Raw genomic sequence first — 24,927 nt, forward strand, 5'->3', positions numbered from 1 at the left:
GCAAAGAAACCTATTATCTTCGTACCATGGTTTCATTCGAAATTTTTACCAACTCAAAAAAATATACCTTGCGCTCACAGGCACACAGAGAGATCCTATTTCTTCGTTCAATCGAGAGAGATACTCTCACGACCGCTCTCTCGCTCTCGTTGGTTTGACGCTGATTGAGTTTATTGAGATTTTTTCCACCATAGTCACCATCAAACCTGAAAAAAGTAGTGTCGAATCCAATGGATTCTGGCACCACTGAAATTCTTTGAAATTTTGACGTCGAAAGCTTCGTTCAGCTTGCGTTACGAGTCTCGCAGCGGTCTCAACACTCGCTCGCCTGCGTGTGCTCGCACACAGACACTGCCACAAGGTGCGCACAGATACAGATACAGCTCAACAGCTCCACAGCTCTACAGCTCCGAGTGGAGTTCAGTTTTCGCCCCACGATCAGACAGAAACAGAGTCTCGAGTCTCGAGTGCAGTGTGTGCTTCGCGTTTCGGTTACGATTTGGGGAACGGAACTCGGACTCAGATTCGGATTCGTTTACGTTTACGGGTTTGAATTACAAGAGAAAAGCTTTTGCTACCGATTTTTGTTGGTGTGTTTAACTAGTGTGTTGTTTACGAACAACCTCCGGCCGAAAATTCCAGATATCGCGCGGACCCGACACAATCAAAGCCCATACAATACAATCCACTACACTACAATCCTACAATACAAAATACAATCCCCACAATCCAATAAAATCCAATCCAAAAGTTGGCGCTGGTCAAAATCGAGCCCCAGCAACAGCCCCACCAAGCAAACGGCATTCTTTCGCGCAACAACAACAAAAACGTAACCGACTTGAGCGAGAGAGCTGACGTCCGCGCTCTCTTTCCCACTCTCTCTCACTCTAGCGCACACTGCTTTCGCGTGTGTGTGTGTGTGTGCATCTGTGCGAGCGCGCGCGTGTGAGTGAATTTTGATTAAAACGTAGTGTGCTCGTGCTCCCCCTCTCTCTCTCTTTCTCTTTGGCGCCCACAAGTGCGGCCTGGAATGCGTTGACTGCGCAGTCGCAGCGCGCGATTTGAAGAGGTCAGGCAGCCGCAGCAACAACAAAACCAGCAACAGCAGCAGCAAAAATAAAACACAGTTTGGTGGCATTTGAAAAAAAAAACAACGCAAAAGTGTGAACAAATCAGTGAAGAAAAGTATAAGAAGAAGCAGCTGGCAGCTGGGGAGAGTCAAAGAAAGCTAAAGATAAAAACTAAACTCTCAATTTTTGTGGATTACGCGGCAGCAGAGCAGCGGAAAAACAGCAGCAAATAAAAGCAGAAACAACAACGAAAACCCGAGACAATATGCCGACAACGACTGCAGCGGCGAACGTTGTCATCGGCAGTGCATAAGGTAAGACGGAGGAAAACATTGAAAGAGATCGGAAGAGGGATAGAAAGAGTCCCTCTTTAGTAACGGCATAGTGGGACAGGGAGGACAACGGTTTCTCCCAAATGTGGACTCATTCCTCTGAAATTTTAATGACTCCCGCGACGACCCACTCATAAAGCAAACAAAACAAATTCTCTTATCTCCAGCCCCAAGAAATGTACCGAGCCCCGCACCGAACCATAAAATCGCCAACGTCCAACCGACGATTGCCAAACTGTTGTTGTTTTTGTTCTTTCTCTTACCTTCGAATTGTGCAATTAACCCATTTCGTACCCCAAATATCAGATGTCGCTCAGGGTTTGGGTTTGAATTTTGATCCGCCCCAAAGGGGGGCAAACCGAAGAAAATTGCCAAAGAATTTCAAGAATTGTAATTTGGAAGAGGTAGAAGAGGAAGGAAATTTTTGCGGACGATATTAGATGTGGAATAGATTTGGCGGTTAAAGGGGTTTCCAGATGTAAGAAAATGGCTTATATATAGAAGGGCTATAGTACGTCTAAAGTTCATCTTTGATAGAGAATCATCTCCCTGACAATGAACTCAAAAATTACTGAGCGGGGCTGAAGCTTCCCCCCTCCTATAAAGGATAGAGGGCTAATAAATAGCCTTGCTTATCGGCACAGGTGAGTGGCTGGGGACACTGTTGATTGAGTGGAAACCGATCGACAGCGGAACTGAGAGACGATTAGGTGGAAATCAATCGTAAGTAGAACCCAATCTCGGAACTCTGTCTCCGGGTGTTGCGTGGCAGAGAGCACCAGCGCCAGCAGGAACCAGAAATCGGAGATCTGTAAACAAATAATCGGTTGTACGTAATCCGTAAGACGGTTTTCCGCTCAGACATCTCGAATGGAAAGATAAGCAAATGGAAATGGAAGTGGGTGGGGGGCAAAACACACGCTAAGCGGTTAATCGTTAAACGATTCTGCCACCAAAACTGATATGAGTAACTGTATATCAATATAAATAGTTATCTGTATCTGTATCCGTATCGGTACATGTACATCATGTGTATTGTATGTCATAGCTGTTGTTGTCATTGTTTTGTGGTTTCCGATTGAGTCTCTGGTGAGACATCTCCATCTGCGAGTGTACGCGTATCTCGTATCTATATCTCTCCATCACACTTGACCTCAGGCAATGGGCTTTGCATTGAAATCGACTACAGCGACAGCCACAGCCACAAAATAATACTTGAAATAAAAATAATAATTTCGTAAACCGAAATTCCTTCACGCACTCAATATGCGTATGTACATAAATTTCAGTTGTTTTTCAACAATTCAAGCAATTAAAATGTACAACAAATTAAACAAATTTTGAATGACAATCGGTGTCGAGTCGCGTCGAGGCTACGAGAGACCCAATCGCAATAGTTTTGGCTTAACGGCCCCCTCTTTGATTAGAGTAGAGCACAAATCGACTGCCAGATGACCTGTAAAAAACAAATCAAACTGAAAAAAACACACAAGAGGAGAATGGTAATGGTAATGCAATCTGCTTCTATGAGGGATGCAAGAAAGGATTCCTAATGGAATATTCTGAGAGAAGAGACCTAGATCCACTTGGACTTGAACTTTTTAAATCCTTTAGAATATTTCAATTACATTTTCGATACCACTAAATCTTAGAATTCTCTCAGTTTATGTTCCCAGAATAAAGGGTTTTTTCCAAATTGACAAACACGCGTCATGCGATAGTGCCGCTCGGTTGTTTTTTGTTTTTGCCTTGAATTCGCGGTTTGGTCTAGATAAATGGGTAGATAGATCGATAGGATATAGATATGTGTTTAGATATATCATTAATCGATAGAAAAAGCATCGTATGACCAAAGCAGTCTCCTAATTCCTGCACTGCTCCTCTTTCTAATAAACAAATCACCTATACACCCCATAGCTGGGCCTCTGAATTTTCCAGGGTGTGAGCATAGTTTCGCACGCCTTCCATTTGGCATGCGGCACACGTTGCCGCTGCTGTTGCCCCAAGCTTCAAAGCTCCAAGTGCTTGCTGGGCTCTGCTCTCATTGCGGAGGCCATCGCCATCGCTCTATTGCCACCACCGCCACCGCCTCCACCTGCGTTAGGTGTGCCTGTGCCTCCAAGTCTATCTGCCTCGAGACGTGTGCGCTGTTTTCTTTGGCCCAAAGCTTCCCTTACCCTCGTCTCTCTCGCTCCCTCTCTAAATGTCTGCCACTTGCTGATCATCATTATAGTCATGATCATGATGAGCGGCAGACTTATCGCATTGGGGGACATTTCGCGCATTTCAAAGACACACCAAATGGTGTGCGTGTGTGTGTTTGTGTGTGTGCGTGTGTATGTTTGGGCCATAACTGGCACAACAAGTGGAATTTTGGCCGGAATTTGCCGCTGTTTGGTTTTGGCTTTGGCTCTTTTTAAGTTTCTTTGGCGGCTGCCTCTTCGTTTTCTCCATGTTTTTCGATTTTGGAAGTTTGTCTGGCAAAAGAAGACGCCGAGTTATTTGCGCGATTTGATGGCTCATAATCACAGGCATACAAAAGTCAGCTTTGAAGTCCAAAGCCAAAGCCAAAGCCTCAAAGCCCCAAAGCCTCATTTGCCTGAGCCACACCCCTGTTTGGAATGATACTTGTGGGTCGCAATGACGCGCATCCGCTGTCACTGGCGATCAGCGTGTGAAAATGCCACCAAACTAAGGCAAACCTCCACTGGAACGGAGCAACTGAACTATTTACTGACGCCAGCTCTATGCCGTTCAATCGTCGTTCTATCGGTAATTAAAAAAAGCCCAGACGCACGTATACGTAGAACCCGCTTTGGATCCCAGAGTTCGCTTGTGGTCCGGCCTGTCTGGCGGACTCATGAGCAAAATATTCCACGTCAAAAGTTACCGCTCGTCGTCATTCATTAGCTGCGAGAGAGAGCCGCTAGATCTGCGAGAGAGCGGGGCTCCAAACACTTTCAATAGAATTCGAATCCAGTTTAAGAGCCCCACTCGGGTGCTGGAGCACTCCGCTCTGGTCTGCTTTGGACTCTGTTTTCTGATTAAAATGTGAGAGGAGTGGCTCGCCACGAAGTTTGCCATGAGAACTGCTTACACATATTGGAACTATCTATACGAACAGGTGGATACTTCTTTGATAGAGAGATCAGTGTAGATCAATGGGATCACGAACGAAAGATCTGTTATTTGTATTCTCTTTTACCAAAGAAAGATTCTCACAGTTTCTGCAGAGATCTATCTATGATCTACACAGAGAAATGCGCCATCTTTCGTCGGGCATCTTTCCCAGAGATTGAACAAGCTCTGCAACCCCATTGATCAGTGATCGATTCGATTCTATGATCCTTAGAGATCATCATTCCTTCATCCTACAATCGTACTGATTACTGCCTATCAATGCAGATAAGAAATGATCATTTAATCTCTGTAAAACACTCTCCTCAAAAGCCTCTCTGTTAATCTCCCAGATCTTACAGTGGAATCTACTATTTCTTCATTTATTGCACACATATTTTATTGTCGCATTCCTTCGCATTCGCATTCGCCTTCGCTCGACTTTACGATCGTTTATTTTCAGTTGTTTATTGATCAGATCGCGCCAAATGGGTTTTTTTTTGCTAAGATCACGATCCTCTAATACTGTCGTGTGATCTATCTAAGATATCTAAGATCTTTATTGGTAGCATCTCTCGGATCGAGTGAGTCTCTCACTGGCATTCCACACTCTGCTGTGCAGATTTTAACGATCGCTTACACTCGAATGTTTATGGATCGGTGGGGCAGTGGCAGTGGAGTATCAGTGGCATTCCGCAATGAAATCCATATGGATATTTTTCTGTTTCCGATTCAGCATTTCAATGAACGGAGAAGGGGTGCCGTGGGGGGCGGGGACAGACTGCACATGCGGTTAAATCGTTTATATCGTTTATATCGTAGGGCCCTCGGCCCGTACTCTTCGATCTCCGATCTCTGATCGAATGTTCGTTCGACTTGGGGACTTGGGGACAAACACACACACACACGCCCCGCCACAGAATGAGCTCAGTGCAATGGCATGCATTGCAATCGATGGGGAGGGGGGAGACTGGGGGCTGCAGAGGGAGACTTGTGCTGTCGCTGCACAACGTGGCGTATGCGCAATGTCGCTTTGTCTCTTTTTCTCTTTGGGCTTTGCTGTGACAGCAGAAAAAGCATTTATTTTTCGCGGCCTGGCGCCAGAGACACACACCACACACATTTCGCAGCAGAGCCCGTGGGATATTTATTGCTCTCTCTCTCTCTCTCTCTGTATCTCTCCCCCGCTCTTTCTCTCTCTGCATTCCACGGGTGTACGTACCTCTCCGCTTTCCAGATACTTTATCATCTGGGTTTTTGGTATTTATTGCCATTTGCTAATTGCTGATTAGCGTGTCTGCCTGCCAGCCTGCCTGCCCCCCTCTCTCCCTCTCCCTCTCTGTCTCTCACTCTGTGTCTTTCTATCGCTCCACTTGGAGCTTCGCCGCTTCTTTGCCGCATTTTTTAATTGCCCCACAAACACCTGATAGCCCCCCCTCCCCCCTTCTCGCAAACTGCCTTCTCCTGAGTTGACTTTAATAATTAGCAACGTCTTTTCTCGGCTTCTCCTTCCCGCTCTCATTAGCCATTGGAATGCGGATAATTTGTTGCTATGATTGAAATTGTTAAATGCTTTTAATTTGTTTGCATTTTAAATTAAAAAAGCAAGCGTTGCCTACCTCTGCTTGCCGGCTCAAACGATGGCGGGGAGGAAGGGGCCCACTGGGGCTATCGATGGGGCCACTGACTCATCCCCATCCAACCAGATCGCCTACTGCTCAATGATCGTGCGATGATCTTGAGGGGATTGGGTTCGGACTGGGGCGACTCATTGATCGTTTATTTTTGTCATTGCCTCTTAGATTATATAATGGCTGTGGCTTATGGGGGAAGATCGGGGAAAGATCGATTTGGCTTCAATTAAAATAATCCACGACATGTTCCCATTGATTGATGCCATTGATCAGTCAAGGCAATCAGTGATCCACTGGCCAACACTTCCGGAGAAATCTCTTAGCAATCTCTTTGCTGTTTAATCGATCTTTCTCATTAGAGATCATTTCCCGAAGAATCTCTGAGGCATTCCCCTAATTAGTTTAATCAAATTCATGATTATTTGTAAAAGAAAACAAAAGGCATTGATGCTTACTTATGGAGTTTCTCTGATTAAGAAAGGAAAGATCATCTATGATCATCCCGCACCCGCTAAAATGGATCATCATTAAGGTTAAGGATAGCCTATCGAGTTTTCTTTCAAGAACTTTACTTCTATGATCACCTATGATCTCTTCTATGATCATCTATGGTCAGATTTACAATAAACCAACTAGTTGCTTGCTTCATCGACCACTTGCATGATTATTTCTAGTATAATTTCTATTGAATATTCCAGAAAATCGAAGCCTGAGGAGCACTATTTGTAAAAGATTACTAATCTTTTCTATTACTTATTCGATCACTCACTTAGTCCCTAGGATTCTATGATCATCTATGATCGTTTTTTTTAGCACAGAACAAACAAACTCTTGCTTATATGATCACTCACTTACAAGTAGCTCCCAGTGATCGCATAGTAATATCTTTAGTGGCTTACTTTTTGTTGTCTCTCCCATAAATTCCTCAGTAATAAGTCAATCTTCAAGCATATTAGAGATCTGGAATTCCAATTCTCGTTTCGTAATCAGCCACAAAGCTCCCGCCAGAGACAGAGCCAGAGCCAGAGACCGAGCCAGTTCTGTGGATCGCTCATGGAAATCGGCTTAAGATATAATTGCTTTTCAAGAGCTCTGTTTTTTTGTTTTTTGTTTTTTGTTGTCTTTTCGGTAGGTAGGGGAGGGATCGGATTGGATCTGTATTCCCAGTGGAATATTCTGTGGTTTCTAATTTATGTCAAATGCAGGCTTTGATTGATGATCGTTTTTGGGAATGGAAACGGAGGTAGTGCTGCTGGTGGATGTGGATGCCGATCATATATTTATGGAAGTCAGGGCGGTTCTTCGTCTGTCTGCGTCTCTCGTCTCTCCCTACTCCGACTGCGACTCTGGGACTTGACTCTGAATAAATTTATGGAACATTTGAAATTTATTAGACACAGAAAATGCGCCAATATTGAAATTTATGCGTCTCTCTCTCTGCGCCACAAAAAATGTTGGTAGAAAGAAACTATAGTCTCTGGATCTGGCTCTGGCTCTGGCGTCGCTACAAAAAGTTGATTTGATTCGATTTGATTTTAATTTATGCATAAAATACTTTTCTTTCATCAAGAGGCCAGTTTTTCGGTCGTTCGCTGCCATGGAACTTTCTTTAACTGAATTTTAATAATTTTATGCGCAACGCATCTTGGGGATGTGGGGATCGGATCGGATGGGATGGAATGGGATGGGATGGGGTGTTGGTGTTCCACAGATAGACAGACAGAGAGAGAGAGAGAGAGAGAAACAGAGAGGGAGTTGTGGCTGCCACGCACGCACTGGCCTTCGCAGTCCACTGGCCCGCTCGCTAATCAAGTTTGTCGCCTAAGTCTTTCGTTATTGATTGGTGAAATTGTTCGGCAGTCAAAGAGCGGGCCACAAGAGCGGCAGCGGCAGCGGGCGCCGCCGCCATTTCCATCGTCTGGGGCGGCTCCAGCGGCCTCCATTTTGGCCCGAAAGAATGCCTTATAGACTCCTAAGCCGATCTGATCGCTATTTGATGGTAGATTTATCTACGGAATGCGTTGGTATTTCTTGCGATTAGTTCTGCCACGAAATGTGGAGAGAGATTTTCGTGTTTAGTATCTTTTAAATGGTATTTAGCGCAAGGAAAATCACTATTATTAAATCAGTCTTACCCGAGCTACTGCCTCACACCTTGTGCAGCTTATCCTGTCATTATCTTCCTTATATTTAGTACCATTAGTTTTAGATTCGAGTTACTTGAATATTGAACAGTTTTGCAAAATCCGTAAATATTCACAAATATTCTCTGATCTGTGTTCTTCCAGCAAACGTATTTCCAACGTGCGCGCTGTATACGGAAAATGATGCAGCATGCGAGCATTTTGCACCGTCAGCGCGCCCCTGGAAGTATGCGCGTCCTCAGCCGAGCAACTGTCACCAGGCTCGCGATTCCTGGCCCTGAGGTGAGCAACCCATGCCCCATGCATTCAACCATAAGTATATATCATATATGTATGTTTTTGCAGACTTCTGGGGCAACAGCAGCAGCCGAAAACCCTGTACTTCCTAGTCGATGCCAAGAGCCGGGTACGAGAGGTCTACACGCAGACATGTCTGCACTTTGCCACGCAGGGTATGCTGGACACCGAACTGTTCGGTCTGGCAGTGCTCATAGGTAAGATATGCACGAGTATATGGCCTATGGATGGAATTTATCCAGCGGATGGTAGCTAGAGATGCAGTTGGAGGGGGGCACCATAGTTTGGAGTAGCCAAATGCCAGGCGATAAGGCATGAAAAATACAACTAATAAACATAAACCAGTCTTCTTTTAAAAGCTGCTCATCATCATCATCATCATGATCGTCGTCGTCGTCGTCATCCTCATCCTCATCGTCATCGTCAGCTTCTAGACCCAGTCTTCAGTTCTTTAGATCTTCAGTTCTTCATTCCTCACTCTCGCCAGTCTTCAGTCTTCGGCTGCAGATCTGGAGTGTAGAATGAAGAGTATAGAACAGAGAGCAGAGCAGCAGAGAGCCTGCCGCCGCCTGCTGCTCCTTCGATCTGCCAAAACACATAAAAATACCAACACAACAGAGCAACAGCACAACACACAAAAAAATGGCACATAAAATGAACAAAAAGCCAGAGGAACGCGTCGCCTTCATGGCGAACAAACAATTTCAGAGCCAAAAGCAGGAACAACCCGGGAACGGGGCCGCAGAGCGGGGAACTGGAAAGGGGAACCCATGGGGAGATCGGGGATCGCGAATCAAGGACCGGGAGGGAACTGGGGAACAGGGAACAGACACAAGACGCGTGTTCAGTAATTCAGGTAGCCGTCGCGCGTTGCATTAACACAAACGAATCGAACGACAGGCAGCGGCAGTGGCAGCGGCAGCGGCAGCGGCAGCAGCATGCGGCATGAGGCATGCGGCAGCAGAGGAGGAGGCGGCTTCGAGGATGGAGGACGGATGGAGAACCAGAGCCACATCCAAAGCCTGGTCTGGTCCGCAGAGGCTGAGGAGCATAGCAGGGCAGCAGACATCGTGTTTGGCATTGGCCTCCCGCTCCCTCCTCCTCCTCCTCATCCTCCGCAGATATATGCGTTCTCCAAAGAAAGAGATAGAGAGAGAGAGAGAAGAGCAAACGAGAAAGGAGGAGAGTTCTTATTTTTGATTTGATCGAAAGTCGAATTGCAAAATGCTCTCAAAAATTAAGATGAAATATGAAATATCTAGAGCTAGGAAAAGAAATAAGTACAGGGGAATATTCAAAACTGAAAGGGAACTAAAGGATTTTCAATCCCTAAGATCTCCAGATTGCAATCCGTACACTTCTATTCTTGTGGAATCCAGAAAATAAAATATTATCGGATTAAAAGCCAATGAGATGGACCTATAGCATCGATAGATGATTTGCAAATGGGATTATGGATATGATATTCAACAGAATATTGTTTATAGTATTAGAATTGAAAATCCCGATACCTTTATCATATTTCTCCAACAATATCCTCCCTGAATTCTATGAAAATTTCGAGCGATTCGGCATGGGGACAGGGAATAATATTAGAGTTGGGTTTAGATTTTGACAACAAAATGAAGATAGGAATGGCAATATATAGAAGCAGAGAAATGTATAGACGAAAACTCTTAAATTCTTCAAAATTTCTTTCTACATTTTCCTGTTCTGGACTCTCAAGAATTTTCCTATACCCTTCGATTCCTTTGGGTAGAGCAAAGCCCAAGAACACAACACGTAAATTTTCGAATCTGGTTGGCATCAATTTCGTGGCAAGAGGCACCGAAAGAGCGAGAGAGAGAGAGAGAGAGTTGGTAAAGAGGAGCAAGCAGGGAAGTTGCCTCAACATCTTCAGCAAAGAATTTGGTATGCAGTTTGAAGTTGGAGTCGCTGCTGGAGCTGGAGCTGGGGCTGGGGCTGGAACTTGTAGCAGGGGATGGTGGATAGAGGATGGGCATGCCAACGTCCTCGTCTTTGAAGGCAAGAAGAAGAGGCCAGAGATGTGGCAGAAGGGGGGAGGGGGGAGGGGGAGAAGAACAGGCGGAAGAGGCAGCAGAAACAGGCAGGAGGAGGAGGAATGGAGAACCAGCAGAGGATTCCTCTGGCTCAACTATGAAATTGGCAGTTTGCATTCTGCATTCTGCATCCCAGTGTCCATGTGTGTGTGTGTGTGTGTGTGTGTGTGCTGCCAAGGATTCCTGCTAGTGTGTCTGTATTCGAGAGTGTCTCAGTGTGTGTATCTGTGAGTGGCATGCGGTTGGAGCTCTCAAGAGGGAGGAATACCCATTGGTGATTCTCTCTGTGGCCTTTGGCCAATGCTGATATGCTCTTCGAGGGTATGCTCTCTCTCTCGGGCTCTCTGGAATAGATAGCCCCGTGGAATGTCAGTTTTTTCGTTCGTTTCTTGAGTCTTTCGATTCTTTTTTTTTTGTTTTTTGGCCCAGACCCTTTTCGGGACGGGGGTCGGGGTAGACCGAGAAATGAATTTCAATTTTATGGCCACAGCAACGTCAATAAATTTCATCTTTATGCAAATTTCCGCTCCTTCATTGGATGGCTCTTTAAGTGGCAGGCAGCAGCACATGCTGCAGTGGCAGGAGGCAGCAACAGCAACAACAGCAGCATCCGATGGCAATTTGGCAACATTGTCATTCAGCAGAGGACGGACTCGGACTCGGACTCCTTCACCTGCCCCCATCTCCTGTTTGGTGTTATTTTTAGGCTGTCGCATTGCCTGGATTCCGTCGCTGCTGCTGCCGCATTCCATGATGCCTCCTGCCCCATGCCCCATGCCCCATGCCACCGAATGAACCGAACCTTTCGGCTCCTCCTCTGCTTTTCTTGGTGGTGGCTCTGTAATCTGTAGACCAACATTTTCTTTTCCATTTAATGTTAATGGCTCATAATCATTATTATATGGCGTTGGGGCTTGTTCGTCTTCGTCTTCGTCTGCGTCTGCTGCATCTTTGGTGGATGCGATGTGATGGACGCTGGCGACTCGCGGCCTTGCCTCAGCCTCAGCCACAGCATGCCCCCTGCCCCAGTCCCTGCCCCTTTTGCCACAGCTGCCTCTCCGCCTCCTTCTGCTCCTCCGCCTCCTCTTCTTCTCGGGCTGCGTGCATCTGATAACATCGGAAATTAAAATTCTTTTGGTTTTATGTTTTTTTTCTTCGTCATTCGTTCTTTCGTTTCGTTCTCTCTTTTTTTCTTGTTTCCTTTAGCCTGTTTTTCGATACACACACACATTTATCTTTTGAGGACATACCCTGTAGCTTGTGAATAGCGGGGGTAGGTTAGACCCAAGAACACATTTGGGCCAATATTATGTATATTTTTTAAAGATTGATTTCTAATTAGTCTTCTGTTGATCAATAGAACATCTTAAGCTTTATTATAGATGGTCTATAGCTCTATAGTTACCCTGTAGCCATACCTGCTGCCCTATAGCCAGAGGAATTATCAGAACCATACAATATTTTGATGGTTTTCCAACTATTTTGATTTCAAAGTTGTTTTTGTAATGAGATATGTTCTCTTCAGTAGATGTAAGAAAAATTCGATGGTCATAAGTGTTATAACATTTACTTCTGATAATGTATATTCCTTAAGACCGAGCCTTCGTTGGATATTTGATATTTAATCTCTTTAAGGACTTGAGTAAAGAATATCTTTATATCTCTATAAAAACACACTCAAAAGATTCTTTGGAGATTAGAGTTCTCTACTGCATCCCTGAATGGAAGATCCTCTTTCTGTTTTTGTGCACTTTCCATTACAGATCATCTCCTGGTCGACTCTCCCTCTCTCTACTGCTCGCATTCTCTTCTCTCTCTTTTCGGTTATTATGGGGGCTACTCAAACTCTGAAACTCCAAGCTGGAAACCTTTTGGAAAATAAATCTGAATCTGAAGAATGCCAGGCAGCAGGCAGGCAGGCAGCAGGCAACAGGCACAGGCCTTGGCATTGGCATTGGGCGCAGCTGTCTCTTGAGGTTCGACTTTGACTTCGGACCAGACCAGAGACCAGACCAGACCAGACCCGAACCGAACCTCACCGATCCGCTGTGGAATTCCTCTGGTTGATGAGCCTCTGCTGCTGCCTGCCCCTTCTTCTACTTCGAGGCTGTAATTTGTGTTGCATGTGTTTCAAATTGAAGATTTATTTCGCTGCCCCTGCCACAAGTGTCTCCCTTTCTCTCTCTCTCTCTCTCTCTCTGTCTGTCTGCCTGTCTGTGGTGTGTGCGTGCGTGTTAATTGTGAGCGCTGTGGAATGCGATGGAAAATATGTTAATTATTAGGTTTTTGCCGCTGGGTCCAACGCTTGACCAAAAGGGAGGAACTCTGGAACTCTGGAACTCCGGAGATTGCGTGAGGATCCATCAGTGGGGGCTGCCTTAGACGAGACACCCTGGCCTTCACACCTGTGCAGCTCAAAGAACAAGAACAAGGAGAAGCCTCCTCCTTAGAAGAAGGAGTATCGTATACCCCCATTTGGAGGGCCTCAAAACTGGAGCCTGAGTGAAATTTGAATGCGAAAAGAAATCGGTCTGAGACTCGGGGGACTCTGGGACTTGGGTTTCAGCTGCCATTCGCTGCTGCTGCCTCTGCTGCCACTGCTGCTGCCGCTTACCTGTCTTTCTACCTGTTTTTTTTTCCTTCTCTCTTGCTTTTTTTTTCGTTGCTGCGTTTTGGGCTTGGTATGCAGCAGCAGCCACTCGCTCGCTCTCTCGCTTTGGCTCTGACTCTACTCCCAACTTGAATTCGTACTCCTCTCGAATCTCCACAGCCAGAGCCAGAGCCAGAGCCACAACTCCTCTTCCATCTCCCAATCTCCGAGCTACAGCCACAACTCCACGAAGACATCGTCATTGATAGGCACTTATTCGGCCGCTCCGCTGATGATTATTATGATATTGTTGCTGCTGCTGCTGCTGGTGGTGGTGGTGCTGCTTCCATTCCATGGCATGCCACTCCAGCACTCTGTCTCCTCCTCTGGTTTCTGCTGCTGCTGCTGCTGCCTCTTTTCATAATTATTATTTTCCATCTTGCTGCTGTGGCTGTTGCTGTTGCTGCTCTTCATTTCGTATGCAGGAATTCCAATTTTTCGTTCGATGAAGTGTGTGTTGATTTTGTTACTGGATTGGAGGCTGCTGCTGCCTCCGACATGCCCTTGGGGCCCTTACCCTTACTCTCCTCTGACAGCCTGACGTGTCGTCATCATCATCATCATCTCCATCTCCATCTCTCGAATCTCGAGTCCAACTCTTGTTGATGTCAATGGGCTGCTTGTTTATTGCCTGACAAACTGACACAAGTCTGGATCTCTCTCGGATCTCTCGGATCTCTGGGATGGGAGAGCATGGCGCAGCATAGCCGAAAGTTCATTTAAAATTTTGATTAGCGACCTTGGCAGATTCGCGCCAAAAAGGTTCCTTAACCGCACCAAAATGGGGAATGGAATGGAATGGGATCTGAGCTTCATTGAGGGGAACTTCCTGCTACCTTCCTTTCCTGCTTTCTTATCGAGAAAAAGGAACAGGTCTTCGGCCTATCGGAAGTTCTGATTTAACATTCGCTTTTCCCTCCATTGATTAGTAGTTTAATCAAACTTCCTTCTCCCACTCTTCATTTAAGGAATGAATAAATTATCGCGGTGTCTGCTCAACGAATCGAACTTCCTTTTCTAACAGAAATCACCAGACAGACACCAGACCTCGAACTTTATAGAGTGGAAGGAACTATTTATGATCTGCATGCGATCTCAAAACTAGAATGAGAACTCGACTGAATTTGTGTGATCGTGTGAAATGCTCTTATTACGAGAATTTATGTTTTTTTGTCTCCTTAGAGGACTGGAAATCGCCTGTATCGTTATGGAGAAAAGTGATCTTAAATGATCTATTAGAAGATATTATCACTTTTGCAGGAAATCACTAGCCAAGCTACTTGGATCCATATCCTAATCCATATTCCCTTGAAGGAAAACCAATATTCTCCACATTTTCGATCATAGTTTTTAATAAACGATCTTCGCCTAGAAGATCGAAGAATCTACTCTCCACATTGGAATGATCTACTCGATCTATCCTTATATCTTCGGTTGATGATGATTATGATGATTATTATGAATGCGATGACGTTAAATGACAGCTTGATGAATGTTTTTAACGGATGTCCTCGATCCTTAAGGCTCTCTATGATCTTCTCTTGTAAATCTTTACTAAACAGTCCTTACCCTTTCAATTCCTTCTTCCAGATGGCGAGTACATGTTTGCAGATCCCGAGAGCAAGCTCTCCAAATACGGACCCAAGAGCTGGCGATCCTCGCACACCCACGTGAGTAGTACCTCTAGAAACAACACAAGAGAGTGATCAAATCCTTGACTAATCTTCTGTTTATCGGCAGGGTTTGGATGCCAATGGACGGCCACTCCTGGAGCTACACTTTCGCGTGCAGTTCTACATCGAGAGTCCGTTCATGCTGAAAGATGAGACGTCGCGGCACAACTACTACCTGCAGCTGCGGCACAACATCCTGCATCGGGAGCAGCTGCCCCGCGAGCATGCCGAGCAGGCGCTGGTCTTCCTGGCCGGCCTTGCTCTGCAGGCGGACCTGGGCGATGCTCCACCAGCCCCAGCGCCAGCCGCAGCCCCAGCACCAAGCCAAACCCCAAGCCAATCCCAAATCCAATCCCAGACAGCCACAAAGGAGGACTCCAGCGAGGAGGCTGGAGGGGTCACATCCCCAAGAGCCTCCACAACGATGACGCTGCCGAAGATCAGCAAGCGGCTGAGCAGCGCCAACGAGCGGATGCTGCGCCTCTCCACGTATGTGGCCTCCACCTCCAAGAGGGAACCCCTGCCCCTGCCGCCACTACCGCCTGCACTGCCACTGCCCGCGTCCGGAACGGACTACTTCCGGATCGAGGACTACCTTCCGAGCACTCTGAACACGCCCTGGGGCAGAAGTGCCCTGCGGGCATGCCATCGAGAGCACATGGGCATGTCCGCAGCGGAGGCGGAGCTGCTGTACATCCAGCAGGCGTGCAGCCTCCACGAGACGATCAATGCGCACACATTCCGGATGCGGCTGGCCAAGAGCGAGCAGGGCGCAGGCAGTTCCTGGTTCGTGGTTTACGCCAAAGGCATCAAGATCCTCGGAGGCGGAGAAGGAGGGGTCACAGCGGCCTCGGCGGAGACCTCCACCACCTTCCTGTGGCCCAACATAACGAAGCTCTCGTTCGAGCGAAAGAAGTTCGAGATCCGCTCCGGGGAGAGCCGGATCACGCTGTACGCCGCCTCCGACGAGAAGAACAAGCTGCTGCTGACGCTCTGCAAGGACACGCACCAGTGGAGCATGAAGCTGGCGGCACGCCTCAAGGATGCCCACAAGCGGGAGGAGGAGGAGGCCGAGTCGAATCGATTGCATGCCAGCTACGCCTGTTCCCGGAGTCTCCTGCTGCCGTACAAGAGCAAGAACGAGCAGCGCATCTCGGTGATATCCAGCACCAGCTCCAACACCACCTCGGGCATCGTCAGCGATCGCGTGCACTCCGAGGACGAGCTGGAGATCATGATCAACACTCCGCCGGCGCCTTTGGCAGCCCCATCCACCGAGAGCCTGGCCCTGGCCCATCTCCTGGACAGACCCAGCGTCAGCAGGCAGACTTCGTCCGTGGGACAAATGTCCCTGAAAGACCTGGAGGAGCAGCTTGCGGCGTTGAGCGTACGCCCCCCGGATACGGCCTCCAATGGAGCGTCTGGCATATCCGCCAGTAATTCTTCCTCCGGTCCGCGAACCTCTTTGGGCACCACACACGCAAATGATTCGTCGACGGCCACTGATTCCCCCAGTTCCCAGCACAACATTGGATCCCAGTGCTCCTCCACCTGCAGCACTGTGGTGGTGACATCTCCAGTGGCCGGAGTCGGTGCTAGTGGATCCGCATCCGCCAGCAGCATACCCGTGCACTCGACGTCCTCCAGCCTGGAGCTGGGCTTCAGCCACACGGCCCAGAACTCCGCCTTGAGTGAGACGAATCCCGAGGACTTCCCGGAGAGCGTATCCGGGGCATCGGGGGTGTACACCCTCGCCCATGGAGCCCCGCCCACAGAGACCTCCGGGGTGTACACGATGCACAGCAGCGAGCTCACGGGCCAGTCCTCAGAGATGGCCGAGTCCGAGAAGAGCTCCCACTACGGGATGTTCCAGCCCACGGAATCCATGGAGATGGAGATGGAGGATGGCGGACCCTCGGACCTAGTGGACGGCGGCAAGAAACGGGCAGAGTTTCGACTGCGCTCAGACTCGAACATCAGCACCGGGAGCTCCTTCCGCGGCGACGGCAGCGATCCCACGGACAACAAGCACTCACTGCTCTCCGCCGAAGAGTTGACGAACCTCATCGTGGGCCGTGGCACCTATTCGAGCCGCAAGACCGTGTCCAGCAATTTGCACTCGGACTGCGACTACGTGACGATGCCGATGCCGATACCCCTCGAGACCCCCAGCGAGGCGGATGACCAGGAGCAGGAGCTCCCGCCAGCACCCCCACCACCGTACAGTGCACGGCACGAGAAGACGGGTCTGTGTGGACCCCCAGTGGCTCCACCGCCAGTGCCACCGATGCCCAAGACAGTACCGAAACCCATCGTAGTGGCTCCTCCTCCGCCAAAACCAGAGCCGCCGCCGCCGCCAAGTCCCAGTCCGGCTCCTCCGCCACCCACTGCTCCGCCGCCGCCTGTGACTTCACTGCGACGCAGAGATCCACCGCCATATCCCAGCAGCAGCAAGCCCCGGCCCACATCCCTCATCTCGGTGGCATCCTCGGCCAATCCGGCGCCCAGTACGGCGGGATCGTTGAGTTCTTTAAAGTCCGAGGAGGTGACAGCGCGCTTCATTACGACGCGGCCGCAGATCAGCATCCTGAAGGCGCACACCAGCCTCCTGCCGGATGGAGCCAAGCCCAGCTATGCGGCGCCGCACCACTGCTCCTCGGCAGCGTCTTCAAGTGGATCGGTGTGCAGCCACCAGCTGTCGCAGCAGTCGCTTCACAATTCCAATTACGCGGGATCCGGCTCCCAGGCCTCGCTGCACCACCATCCGCATCCGCATGCGCATCCACACCATCGTATGGTCGATCCGCACCAGCACCCATCGCACCATTCGCACCATCGACACTCGGGATCAGCGGCCATTGGCATACCGATAGTTCCTTACGGCCTCCACAAGAGCACGGCCTCGCTGCACCACCAGCAGCCACAGCAGGCATGCGTTCTGTTGCCGGTGATCAAGCCGCGCCAGTTTCTGCCCCCGCCGCCGCCCAGTCTCCCCCGACAGCCGCCCCCACCACCACCGCCAGCACACCATCCTCACCAGCATCCCCACCAGCATCCACATCTGACCGGACATCACCTGTACACGAGTCAGCTGGCGAGGAAGCAGCTGGAGCTGTACCAGCAGCAGCTGTACAGCGACGTGGACTACGTGATCTACCCGATTCAGGATCCAGCGGTCAGTCAGCAGGAGTACCTGGACTCCAAGCAGGGATCCCTGCTGGCAGCCATGGCCCATCAAGCACCTCCGCCACCCCACCATCCGTATCTGGCGATGCAGGTGTCGCCGGCGATCTACCGGAGCACGCCCTACCTCCCACTGGCGCTGTCCACGCACTCGCGTTACGCCTCCACCCAGAACCTGTCGGACACGTACGTCCAGCTGCCCGGGGCCGGATATTCGCCCCTATACTCGCCCTCGATGGCCAGCCTGTGCTCCTCGTACGAGCCCCCGCCACCGCCCCCGCTGCATCCAGCGGCCTTGGCAGCCGCCGCCGCGGCCAACGCGAGCGCCAACGCCTCCTCGATGTTCGCACGATCACGATCAGACGACAATATTCTGAATTCGCTCGACTCGATGCCCAAGGGGAAGCGTCTGCCGCCGCCACCGCCGCCACCCTATGTGAACAGGCGCCTCAAGAAGCCACCAATGCCGGCGCCCAGTGAAAAGCCGCCACCAAGTGAGTGTTCCTTCATTTCTTATAGAAGCCCTCACTAATCCCATTTTATTCTCTGCTTTTTAGTTCCTTCGAAACCCAGTCCCAGCACGAGCATCCTGCCGCCGCGAAAGCCCCCCACACTGAATCCCCACAATGCCAACAGTCCGCTGACCAAGACCTCCAGCGGAGCCCAGTGGGCAGGGGAACGTCCGAGGTCCGATATGGGTGTGGGATTGAATCGCACTGGCAACAGCATTCTGGCCCAACTACAGGCCTCGATGGCAGCACAGAGCCATGCCCAAGCCCAGGCCCAAGCTCAGGCCCAGGCCCTGGATATAGCCTTGCTGAGGGAGAAGAGCAAGCACCTGGATCTGCCACTTATCTCGGCGCTGTGCAACGATCGATCGCTGCTCAAGCAGACCAAGGTGATGGTCAATCCGAAGAATGCCACCGAAGGAGGAGTAGCATCATCATCCTCCTCCAATGCGAATGGGAACTCGAACTCCAACTCCACGTCCCCCTATTCGGGAGGAGGTGGAACACTGAGCAAAACGAGGAAGAGCTCTGCTGCGGTCAGCCATCGGCATCCGCAGGACAAGCTACCGCCGCTGCCTGTTCAGCAGTTGGCGGAGGCCAACAACTACGTCATGGATCCCGCTGTGGTGATGAAGCACCACAAGAGCTACAACTCGCAGACCTAAACGGAAATAGAGAAATGGAAAAACGGAAATGTAGAAACAGGAACGGAAAGGGAAGCGATGCTAAGGCCAGACGACACTCTTCTCTCTAGTTCGATTGCTGTTTGATGTGTTTGTATATGTGTTTTTGTGATGTGCGGTGGCATGCTACATGCTACATGGGAATTTGCATAGATCGAGAGTCGAGTTGGAGTTAAGAGATCGATCACAGTGTTTCGGCCGCGGTGCGTAGGCAGAAGAATTCGGACAGATCTAGATCCAACAGAAACCCCCCTGAACAGCAGAACAGAAGCATAACAGTAACAGTAACAGCAACAGTAACAGCAACCGTAACGTAACAGTAACAGTAACGCGACGTAACGTAAGAACCTCAAGAACGCATTCAAATAACAGAACCCAGTCTAGTCACAGGTAGAAGAGGGACAACCATACAGAGAATGACAAAAAACCAGAGAGAGAAACGACAGAGAGAGAGCGAGGAGCACCACTATATAACTATGAGAAACGAGAAACGGAAACAATACTCAAGTATAAAATACGAAAACTACTTAATACACTAAACTAAAGCTTAATACATAGTCTTAGTAGCTGCGACTTAGGCCAGATGCGAATACTTACACTAACTAAACTACTTCCGCCCAAACAACTGTGATTGATTTTTTACTTTAAACTTAACTAAATTTTAATACTACTTTAGTCAGCAACAAGAAGAACAAACAGAACATCGAATGCAACAAAACAAAAGAAAACAAAAAACTATGCAAATTTTTTAGTACGTAGAATCGCCTACCCACCCCCTCACACACATCATACCCACAACGAATCGGATCCATCGAATGGTCATACGATCGAATATATACATATCGTATCGTATCGGACATTCGCTGGACGAAAGGAACTAAAGAATTTCAAGAGTGCCCAGACTTGCCCCCAGCCGCTCACACCCACCGTATCTGAATTTAGCGAGTGAGAGAGAGAGTTACGCGTTTTGATAACGGTCTATATTTTGTATCCATTTTGTGTTTTTATTATCTTTTGTCGATTAACCAACCCTCTGAGAATGTGTGTGTGTGTGCAAAAATGATTTCGAGTTTTTCGATGGATGTCACAAATATTTGCGTAGATTTTTCTCGACTAAAAGTCTATGGCTAAATTGAGTAATGTGATTTTTGAGAAAATGTAAAAATTTTTGCCATATATCTTACATATATATAAACCATTATATATATATATACATATACATATAAAATTATTGTATTTTAATTTATTATTCTTACAACAAAACATTCAATTAATGCATTTATAAAGCAAGCAAATCGTTGAAGCATCCAACAATCGTATACGATAAGTAAAAACAAAGTCCTTGATTAAAGAGTTGTAAAAATTATGTTTGCGAAATAAAATGAAAAATTCAAATGGAATTGCAGTTGCAATTGGAATTGGATAAAGGTAAAGGTAATCTCAGCTTGTGGGTGTTTCGTGTTATTGCACATAGAATAGTATATAGACTAAGAGTTAGGGGCTATGGATTGTTATCACAAAATGCAATACGAATGTTGAGGCGACTACTAGCTATCAGCAAGTTACATAATACATAACGCGTAACAACAAACGATGCGACTATCAAAATGAACTAGGAGTGTTAATTTGTCCTGGCACTTTGGCAATTAAGAATAACTATGGCTAAGGCCTTGCCAATGCTTCCTCAGTTGGTCAGCATGGCCTCGTCATCTTCGCGACGCACCCACCGCTTGGTCAGTGTCAGTGCGACGCCTGTAATGATGAAGAGACTGGCAAAGCCCACCAGGGAATAGCCAAAGATGATGCCATAGGATGACAGATTAATGGCCAACTGAAAGAGAAATCAAAGTTTAACAGAGTGATCTATTGGGTGGCTGAGATCTATCTACCTTGGCCTTGGAGGCCAGCTCGGGGGAGAGCTCTGCATACTGGTCAAACCAGAACATGGGCATCAGCACCTTCGGAACTCCTCGATAGATACTGTAATATAAAAGAATATAAAGAATATAGATCAAGGAACATATAGACTATCACTCACTCGTAATCATCGTCGGGCTCAATCATCATGTTGATTTGAATGCGGCCATGCACCTGGACGGGCACTCCCGTGGTCGGCTCAATGGCCATGACGAACTCGTGCTTCGCCTTGTCCGGATTCATGCCAGTTATCGCATCCAGATAGTGCTTGTCCGCCAGGTAGAAGTGCGGAAAGGATGAGTAGATCGGCGCCTTGTCGCGGCAGGCCTTGCACTCGACCACACCCGTCTTGGGGCACTCCTCGAGGCGGGGATCGCAGAAGCAGGCCTGATTCGGATAGTTCTCGCCAGAATCGAGGGTTTCCTCAGTGCCCACCCAGCGGGTGGCAGTCAGGCCATGGTTCTCTAAAGTGCCCTCTGGCCTGAGGTTCATAAAGCGACAGGCATCGGTGGCAAAGATGGTGATCTCATCTTTCACATTCATCTTGGGGGCAAAGAGATCCCCAGTGGTGCCGTTCACAACGCCACAGGGCATTTCATAGAACCCGGTCTCCGCCTTGCCGTTCCAGTGCGTCAGCTTGCCCACGTTGGCGATGTTGTCAGTGCCCGTGTGAATGGTGAAGAGACCATCGTATGTCAGGGATTCGTTACGATCCGCCAGCCAGCCAAAGCGCTTGTAGGGAATGTCGATCACGGATGTGTTGAACAGGTTCAGGAAGTCGGTGAGATTGTCCTGATAGCCTTTGAAGATCCACTCGCCCACGGGCTTCGTGGTGTACAGCTCGCCGCCCTCGTGGTTCAGCATAAAGTTGATGATCTTCTTCAAGATCTTTTTCTGATGCCGCATCTCGTCCGCCACCGTAGCGGTGATGGCATGAGCAGCCGTCACCATGTCATCCAGCGTGCCGTTGGACTTTTCCGCGTCAAAGAACCAGGTGCGACGCTCGTAGTAGGCCACTGTAGCGTTCTCGTAGAAGGTGAAGTTCTCCTTCTTGTGCTTCTCGAGGAACACGTACGGACCCATCTCCACGAAGTTGGGCTTCACGTTCGGATTGCGTATCTCCTCGGGATTCGTCCAGTTGAACATGTTAAAGCTAAGATAAATAGGAATCGGAGCCTCAAGCCAGCTGTCGTAGGTGTCGGTGCCTGGCTTCAGTTTGAGACCCTAAAAGGAGTTGAGTGAAAAAGGTTATTGGATGTACCGAAGGAGTGAAAAAGTACTTACATCCTCCACTAAATGGTCGGCCAAACCGGGCCAAAAGACCACGATAAGGATACCCAGAATCATGAAGAGCGATCCAAGGCCAAAGACCCAGGCCTTGCGTTGAGTTTCCCCGCAGCACTTGCAGCACATGTTGAGCGATGAGATGCCAAAGATTCACGGAAGGAAAAGGTACAAGTACGTTGCCTACGCGCTGCTGTGTTGCATCTGGAAAGTGAGTGGATTTCGTTAAGCTATTTTTGCTTGCATAATCTGTGCCAATAAACCGTATCGGAGGTTATCAGGAGAATTTTTATTCGCTTATTCGCTTATTGACTTTCAGCTCAGCCCTATCCTGGCTATCCCCAGCAGAGCTAATAATAATAGCTAGCCGGTGGCTTATCGCTCTGTTTTTTGCCCATACTTAAGTATTCGATAAGCATCTACGATTAGGCTCGATCCCATTTGAATACGTTGCACCTACTATGACAGCCCCAACAGATTACGGGCTACCAGTCCATGTCAACTCGGATTGGAGTGTGTGTCAAGTGCAGACTTCCGCAAATGTCTTGGCCACAATCGAGGGTGTTTAGTACCGTGTTAGGGTGCGTTCTATCAGATATAAACTTACGAAATGTCCAACTGAAGAGAGGGATATCACAATTTTTAGGCAACGGGGAGAGGACCGTACCACACGCTTCCGCAGACAAAGCGAAACTGTTTGCCAGCGGCTACTGATTGTGTCTTTAAATGGTTCCACTTGTAGTTTACTACTCGAAATCTTTGGATTTGGCTAATCTGTGTTGTGTGCGGTGTCATGGCAGTCAAGGATTGACAATCCTTAATAGGACAATTCCAACAAATTAGCTACATGGATAATCGTATGAGATTACTTGCATTAGTTCTCATATGACAATTACATGTGTAGTGTTTGAAGGTAGTTTGTGGGAAATTGCGTAGATTTCTTATGATCAGATCTCTGGTATGCGCACAAGGGGTTCCTATTTATGGCCTCGATAAGATAAGCTACTGGAGATACTACTGGCACTTAGCCATTGACGAAACAAACATATGTTTATACATATGTACTGCAAATTTTATGTAGATTACTTCGAGCAACATATAATATCCAGCTGTGAGAAATCAGAAGTGGTCTGTAGGTCTGTTTTTATCAAAAGTCCGAGTGCATATCGCATTTTTAGCTGCCTTACTGCCTTTGTTTGTGCACGGACGGACTGACTCAGACGGGTTATTGGGGCTACGCATTTAAACTCCTCTTTGTTCTTGGCTGATAACGACCCGCAGACACAGGAAAAACTAGAATGGGGGCGCGGGTACCGATAACCGGACGCTTGAGAAGTGAACTGGATTCTGGTGCAGTACCAGACTCTATTCTGATCAATGACCGGCTCAGCAGCTTAATTGTCGTTCAGGGCCCCGCTGCTGAATCAGGTTGAGATCATGCCAAAGGGGTAATCTCTACACCTAATTAACATGTGTATTATTACTTGCTACAGTATTGCATTGCATTACTCACCTTTTTTCGCGCACACAATTAAGACGAGGGTCGTGCCTTCTGCTAGATCTTGTTGTTGTTGCTACTTGACCTTGACTATAATTATGCAAGTTAGTTGGCAATAAATGTGGGTTAATGGATAGCCAAAACGCTGCAAAAAATTCCGTTAAATATGCAAATACTCAAGGAAAAGCCACAGAAACACAAAAATGTTTACCTATATGGAAAAGGAAGGCGCAGTAACTGTAAACAAATGGCAATCACTGGCCCCAATGCACTTGGGTAATGGCACAAATAGGCAAATCGTAATACAATTAATGGCAAGAGCTGCAGCTACTGTCGCTGTTTATTTGCAAAAGTTTAATTGGATTACTTTGTTTTGGCTATTCAACCGCGGATTTATCGTATACCGATGAAAAAACGAACTTAACCCACTTAATCCCCATATATTTAAACAGGTGAACAGCTTTAGTTAATCCACGAAAAATCTTATTAATAATAATAATAATAGGTCCATCCATACCATCCTTCATCTTTACTTACAATAATACCACGATATATAACCTAAACGTATCAATGTATTCGGTGCATAATATTCGGTTAACTATTCGAATACCCCTTGGTCGACAATGGGTTAATCGTTCGCGTTTTATTACATGGTAACTACACGGTGTCTACATATTTAGTACGTATGAACTACATATTTATGATATTTATGGAGTATGACATAATTTAAAAAATAACTAACTATATATTTAGTTAATGTATTTTTTCCATTAGGCTTTGAAGCATAATTAATGAATAACTTAAATTAAATAAACATACGTTAACTATCTAGGAGTTAACATAATGTTAACTATCTAGCAGAGAAAAGAGAGCTGT

The 24,927-nt window shown here is 47.7% G+C and overlaps 2 protein-coding genes across 3 annotated transcripts; one reads left to right on the forward strand and one right to left on the reverse strand.

The window, feature by feature from the left end:
- Window positions 1–267: 267 nt before the first annotated feature.
- LOC6589869 (protein expanded) lies at window positions 268–19,653 on the forward strand. The gene is made up of 6 exons (XM_026988765.1): window positions 268–1,384; window positions 8,442–8,579; window positions 8,643–8,791; window positions 14,895–14,974; window positions 15,045–18,654; window positions 18,718–19,653. The coding sequence occupies exons 2-6, from the start codon at window positions 8,488–8,490 to the stop codon at window positions 19,332–19,334; spliced, it is 4,548 nt and encodes a 1,515-aa protein (XP_026844566.1). The 5' UTR covers window positions 268–1,384; window positions 8,442–8,487; the 3' UTR covers window positions 19,335–19,653.
- Window positions 19,654–20,335: 682 nt separating this feature from the next.
- On the reverse strand, window positions 20,336–24,347 carry LOC6589868 (protein croquemort). Of its 2 annotated transcripts, XM_026988772.1 has the most exons (6): window positions 24,263–24,347; window positions 24,067–24,196; window positions 22,554–22,757; window positions 21,391–22,493; window positions 21,242–21,332; window positions 20,336–21,183 (listed from the first exon to the last, which is right to left on the reverse strand). In XM_026988772.1, the coding sequence occupies exons 3-6, from the start codon at window positions 22,680–22,682 to the stop codon at window positions 21,037–21,039; spliced, it is 1,470 nt and encodes a 489-aa protein (XP_026844573.1). In that variant the 5' UTR covers window positions 22,683–22,757; window positions 24,067–24,196; window positions 24,263–24,347; the 3' UTR covers window positions 20,336–21,036. The 2 variants fall into 2 exon arrangements, with proteins under 2 accessions (XP_026844573.1, XP_026844574.1); XM_026988773.1 differs by lacking the exons at window positions 24,067–24,196; window positions 24,263–24,347 and adding an exon at window positions 23,161–23,238.
- Between the last annotated feature and the right edge of the window lie 580 nt (window positions 24,348–24,927).

Source organism: Drosophila persimilis, unplaced genomic scaffold (genome assembly GCF_003286085.1).
Source record: "Drosophila persimilis strain 14011-0111.01,24,50 unplaced genomic scaffold, DperRS2 tig00000191-arrow-pilon, whole genome shotgun sequence".
In the NCBI taxonomy this organism is placed as follows: domain Eukaryota; kingdom Metazoa; phylum Arthropoda; class Insecta; order Diptera; family Drosophilidae; genus Drosophila; species Drosophila persimilis.

What these genes read in the sequence shown, in the direction of transcription:
- LOC6589869 (XM_026988765.1), top strand. Translation starts at nt 8,488, where the DNA reads ATGCGAGCATTTTGCACCGTCAGCGCGCCCCTGGAAGTATGCGCGTCC. An exon ending in TCGCGATTCCTGGCCCTGAG is followed by an intron (nt 8,580 to 8,642) that starts GTGAGCAACCCA and finishes ATGTTTTTGCAG; the next exon opens with ACTTCTGGGGCAACAGCAGC. An exon ending in CAGTGAAAAGCCGCCACCAA is followed by an intron (nt 18,655 to 18,717) that starts GTGAGTGTTCCT and finishes TCTGCTTTTTAG; the next exon opens with TTCCTTCGAAACCCAGTCCC.
- LOC6589868 (XM_026988772.1), bottom strand. Translation starts at nt 22,682, where the DNA reads ATGTGCTGCAAGTGCTGCGGGGAAACTCAACGCAAGGCCTGGGTCTTT. An exon ending in CCGACCATTTAGTGGAGGAT is followed by an intron (nt 22,494 to 22,553) that starts GTAAGTACTTTT and finishes AACTCCTTTTAG; the next exon opens with GGTCTCAAACTGAAGCCAGG. An exon ending in AGCTGGCCTCCAAGGCCAAG is followed by an intron (nt 21,184 to 21,241) that starts GTAGATAGATCT and finishes TTTCTCTTTCAG; the next exon opens with TTGGCCATTAATCTGTCATC.